General features: G+C 51.3%; 1 protein-coding gene across 1 annotated transcript in view; it reads left to right on the top strand.

The window, feature by feature from the left end:
* The window catches only part of LOC107116292 (deleted in malignant brain tumors 1 protein-like), a 149372-nt gene that overhangs the window by 40618 nt on the left and 103807 nt on the right, over positions 1 to 4947 (top strand). Inside the window, 1 exon segment of the mRNA XM_015418191.1 lies at positions 4389 to 4709. Within this exon segment, the coding sequence (XP_015273677.1) occupies positions 4389 to 4709 (321 nt within the window).

Raw genomic sequence — 4947 nt, 5'->3', positions numbered from 1 at the left:
CAGCCATAAAACAGCCATAAATCTATGCAGAAGGTTCAATAAAATCCAATGATCAAAGAACTCAAAAGTGGTATGGAGAAGCTACCATAAAAGCTACCAAAAGGAAGTTACCATAAAACCCGATAATCAAAGGAAGTGAAACCAGCATGGAATGCAGAGGCAAATTTCTGTTCCAATGTGGGTTTCATAAAACAACGGAGGGAAAAGTCAATGCAGAATCAGCCGTAGACTCTGAAGTCTATGCTTTATTGGAAGGCACTACTGCATAATATGCTACAAAAGAAAACTGAATCAGATACAGGTATGAAAAAGCACAGATAAACCACTGGGCTTTATAAAAAACACTGGAAACAAAAGGTTGCAAAAATTACAGCAATCTTGTGTGTTAGTCAATCTAACTTTGAACTCCTTAATCGCATCCCTACCACACTGCTGTACTAATTTTAGCTCAGTTTCCTAGCAGGCAAGCTGATGCAGTTTCATAGTTTTCTATCCAAGCTCCAGGAAGGTTGAAGAGACAGGCCCTCACAGACTGGTAGGCCTCTCAGCCCTCACATTTCTGGCTATTAGGAGGAGGGGAGGGGAGGGTAAGGATAGGTCTTTGGAGGCCTCAAGACATCCTCAAAGCAGGCAGACCCTAAACAGAAAAGCTGCTTCTTGTAGGTCGAAATTCTTATGCTGGAATACCTCAGGTCAGAATATGGAAGAACTCCAATTTGATAAATATTGGGAAGTTACATTCCAGCAATCATAGGCTTGCCAAGTCCCCCCGGGGGGCGGGGAAACCCCCGCCCCAGAGGCCCATTCCCCACCGCCAGCAGATCAGGCCCCGGGGGGAAGTCCGCCCCCACATGCACATCACCCGGAAGTGACACGGGTATGCCGGGCACCTCTCTCCTCTGTCAATGAGCAACCCAACTTACCCAACACTCTCTGGGTGTTTTTCTAAGTTCCCTTTTCCCCGGCTGTGTGATTTCCTTTCTGCCCCTCCCAAAAGCACCACCTTTCTTCCTGGGTAGCTTGAGTAGCTGCCTTAGGGGACCACCTCTCTCCTCTGCCAACAAGGCACCCAACTTACCCTCCATTGCTGCATTTCCCTGCATCTCAAACAACCACTGTTTCACCCACACTACCTCGGTCTGACATGTGGGGACATGAAGGGGGGGGCGTGCTTATGGAGATGGGTGGATCAGAAGACTGGCCACACTGAACACAGGTGGTGGGATGTAACCCCGGTCCTCCACACCAGCAGCTTCCTCCCCAAGTACATCATCAGTGGCCTCCATGTCAACTTCCCCTGCAGCATCCACAGAGCTGGTCTTGGTCACTGCTCGAGATCTCTCACTGGTTCCAGATGGGCTGCGAGGGCAAAGTATGAGTGGGAGTGCTGAGGGTGGTGACACTGGCCATAAAATATCAGTCAAAGTATGAGTGGGAGTGCTGAGGGTGGTTTAGTGCCTGTTTAGTGCCTGGAGATTCCCAGTCATGATCCCCTGCCTGTCCCTTTTCTGTTGGGATGCCCCCCCCCCATTCAGTCCATGGTCTGAGCCTGGGAAATAGTTGTGCCTGCAGAGTGCCCCACTAATGGGTGTGGGGGTGTGCCTGCAGACTGCTGCATGGAAGTACTTCCACATCCCTCCCAGTGATCCCTGCATTGTGGAGTGCCAGGTGCACAGGGCACATGTTCATAGGGGGAGGGACGACATCACTTAACCACCAGTGTTATACAGAGGCATTTGCGTAGGTCACACGCCAGTCTGACACTGCCGACGGGTGGACCCAAGAGTCTGCCACTGGACATGCAGTGCACACTCCATGACAGGGAGAGGGAGGCCAGGAGGGGTGGGCCACTATGACAAGGTCTCCGGTCCCCGCCATAGGGTCCCCCAGGTAAACCACTCTTCAAGACACCATGCTTTTGGGATCCTCCCCAGCTCTGGGAAGGAGGATGAGGACCAGGGGTCATAAGGCAATCACTCAGCACATCAGGCAGATGATTCCCCTGGACAGCCAGCCTTTCTCTGTGGTGGAGGATGTGGGCTTCTGGGGGCTTCTACAGTGTGTAGCCCCCGGTACACCATCCCCCCGAGGAGGACCATGAGCTGGCAAGTGGTGCCCTCCATGTATCACTCTTCGGTGCATCTGGTCAAAGTCAATTTAGCCAAAGTGTGACGGTGAACCATCCACCTGACAGCTGATTGTTGGAGCAGCCGGCACCATGGCTACGTCTCCCTTACCACACACTGGTGGTAACTGGAGGAGATCAAACGTCTGTGTGGGTGTTCCCTGGGCCCTAGGCAGGGTGGGAGGGTTGGCCCTGGGTGGTGATCACATTGCCATTTCAGGGTAGATGGGCCCAGGGAGAGAGCACCACCTGCCCCTGTGTGGGTGTTCCCTGGGCCCCAGGCAGGGCAGGAGGGCCAGCCCTGCCCGGTTACCATGCTGCCAGTGGGTGGAAGGTGGGCCCAGGGAGAGAGCACTGCCAGCCCCTGTGCGTGTGTTCCCTGGGCCCCAGGCAGGGTGGGAGGGTCAGCCCTGCCCAATTGTCACATTGCCTGTGGGTGGTCCCAGGGAGAGAATCCCACCCACCACTGTGCAGGTGGTCCCCGGACCCCAGGTAGGGTGGGGAGGTTGTCAGTGCCCCGAGTGTTCACATTGCTGTTTAGTGGTGGGCAGGCCATGGGTCAAATAGCACACTGGCAACCATGAAACCTGTGCACCTCAATACCATCATCTGGCCATCTGGCCCCTAAAGACTGTTCTGTGAGCTTTCAGCCTGAGTCTGAGCAACAGATGACTCACCTCACCCTGAATCTTTCCCACAAAAGAGCTGAGTGGTTGGCCCCAGGAGGGCACAGGCACCCACAACCATGCGGGTGGTCCTCGGGGAGGTCCTCTGGGAGTTTGATACCTGTGGCTTAACCAGACAGCTGTACTCTCTGAAACTAGCATTGGACAACTCTCCCAAAAGCAGTTTCTAGGGGGACATTGCTTAGGATTCCACTCCTTGGACCCTCAAACCCAACATGCATGTAACTTGTGGGGCACATGGAGGGTCATCACAGGGAGGGACTGTGTGAGTTGGAAGCCTCTAGTACACCCGGGTCAGTTTTAGTCACTCCCGAACTGGCAGTGGTGACATCCCATTGAAAATAATTGTCTCAGGCAACCTTGTTTAGGGGTCTGCAGCTCAGCCCCTGAAGTCCAATGGGGATCAAACTTGGTGGGCACGTCAAGGAGAGGGAGCTGGAGACATCCTGCAAATTTGGAGTCTGAAGACCCAAAGGGGGCTTTTAAAATCCAGAGTGGTTCATGAACTGGTTTGCGCAGGAGTCATTTCATAGAAAAAGAGGTGCAGGAGCTCATTAGCATAACTTATTAGCATAACTCATTTGCATATGCCACACACCCCTGACATCATTGGAAGTGTGTCCAAAGGCAACACCCATCGCTCAGGCTCCACTGGACTGTTTTGGATTGCTAGCTATTGGGGGGGATGGGGGACTTGCAGATCTGTCCTCGCAGAGGAGGGAGAGCTTGTACCTGAATAAAACTTGGGTCTTAAAGGTGCCACTGGACTGTTTTGGGCCGGGTGGTGGTGGCTCTGCAGCTTACCTGGCTGCTTCTTGCTCTGACTGAGGGCTGCTGGGAGCAGGGGGTGGGGCTTGTTGCATGTGCCCGGCCCCCTGGGCTCTTTACTGCCGGAGCTCCGCTCCTGTGCGCTCCTGCAGGAAATGACCCCTGGGTTTGCGAACCAGGCTGTGGTTCGGTCTGGAAAACAGTCCAGGAACTGGGCCGGTTTAGTTTTTGAACTGAATCAGCATTTCCTGATCCCTACTCCTAATTCTAAAAATCTCCAACCATCTGTGAATTGAATGCTGTTGTAAGGAGGGGTACGTTTGGTGTAGTGGTTAGGAGCAGCAGACTCTAATCTGGAGAACCGGGTTTGATTCCCTACTGCTCCACATGCAGCAAGCTGGGTGGCATTGGGTTAGACACAGTACTCTCAGAGCTCTCTCAGCCCACCTACTTTACAGGGTGTCTGTTGTGGGGAGAGGAAGGGAAGGAGACTAAGCTTCTCTAATACTCTGTGTGAAGGGCGGGGTTTAAATCCAACTCTCCTTCTCCATCTCCATCTCCTTTAGAAAAAGTATCCTTTTTGTGGGATATTTTGATACGTACAAATCATTGTCATTGTAACATGGCAAAATAGTGTATGATGCATCTAAGTGTAGGCATAAAATTATTATTAAAGAGATAATCCATAAAATTCACTTTGAAATTAACTTTACATAAAGATATTAGATGAGCGTTATCTAACTGTTGACAAGGAATGATTTACCTTGATTAAAAAAAAAAACAAGGAACACTTTCTTTCTTTTGTAAAGTTCCATCAGAAGGTTCTTTGCGACTAGTGAATGGAACCAACAGATGCACAGGTCGTGTTGAAATATATCACAATGGCACATGGGGAACAGTCTGTGATGATGGCTGGAGCATAAACAATGCACAGGTCGTGTGCCAACAGCTTGGATGTGGATCGGCGCTATCAGCACCTGGAAATGCTCGTTATGGTCCAGGTTCAGGCTCTATTGCCTTGGATGATGTTCAGTGCAGGGGAAACGAGCCCTCCTTGTCTCAGTGCCCTCACGCACCTTGGGGCAGACATAACTGTGGTCATCATGAAGATGCTGGTGTCACCTGTGAAGGTATGGCTACACAACAGCCATTTATCTTGTAACTTCAGTTATGTTTTCTCTTTCCTGTTGATCCCATGAAGAATGATATTAAGGAAGGACAAAGGCAAATAAATAATGCCAGGACTCTGTGGCATTATATCCAGCTGAGGCCTCTCCCCACCCCAAACTCTGCACTCCTCAGACTTCACCACAGAATCTCCAGGAATTCCCCAAGATAAAGCAGGCAATCCTAGTCCCAGGACTGGCT

Source organism: Gekko japonicus, unplaced genomic scaffold (assembly GCF_001447785.1).
Source record: "Gekko japonicus isolate JY-2015 unplaced genomic scaffold, Gekko_japonicus_V1.1 scaffold2340, whole genome shotgun sequence".
NCBI lineage: Eukaryota > Metazoa > Chordata > Lepidosauria > Squamata > Gekkonidae > Gekko > Gekko japonicus.
Note: the sequence above shows the minus strand (reverse complement) of the source record. Positions and strands in the feature narration are given on the sequence as shown.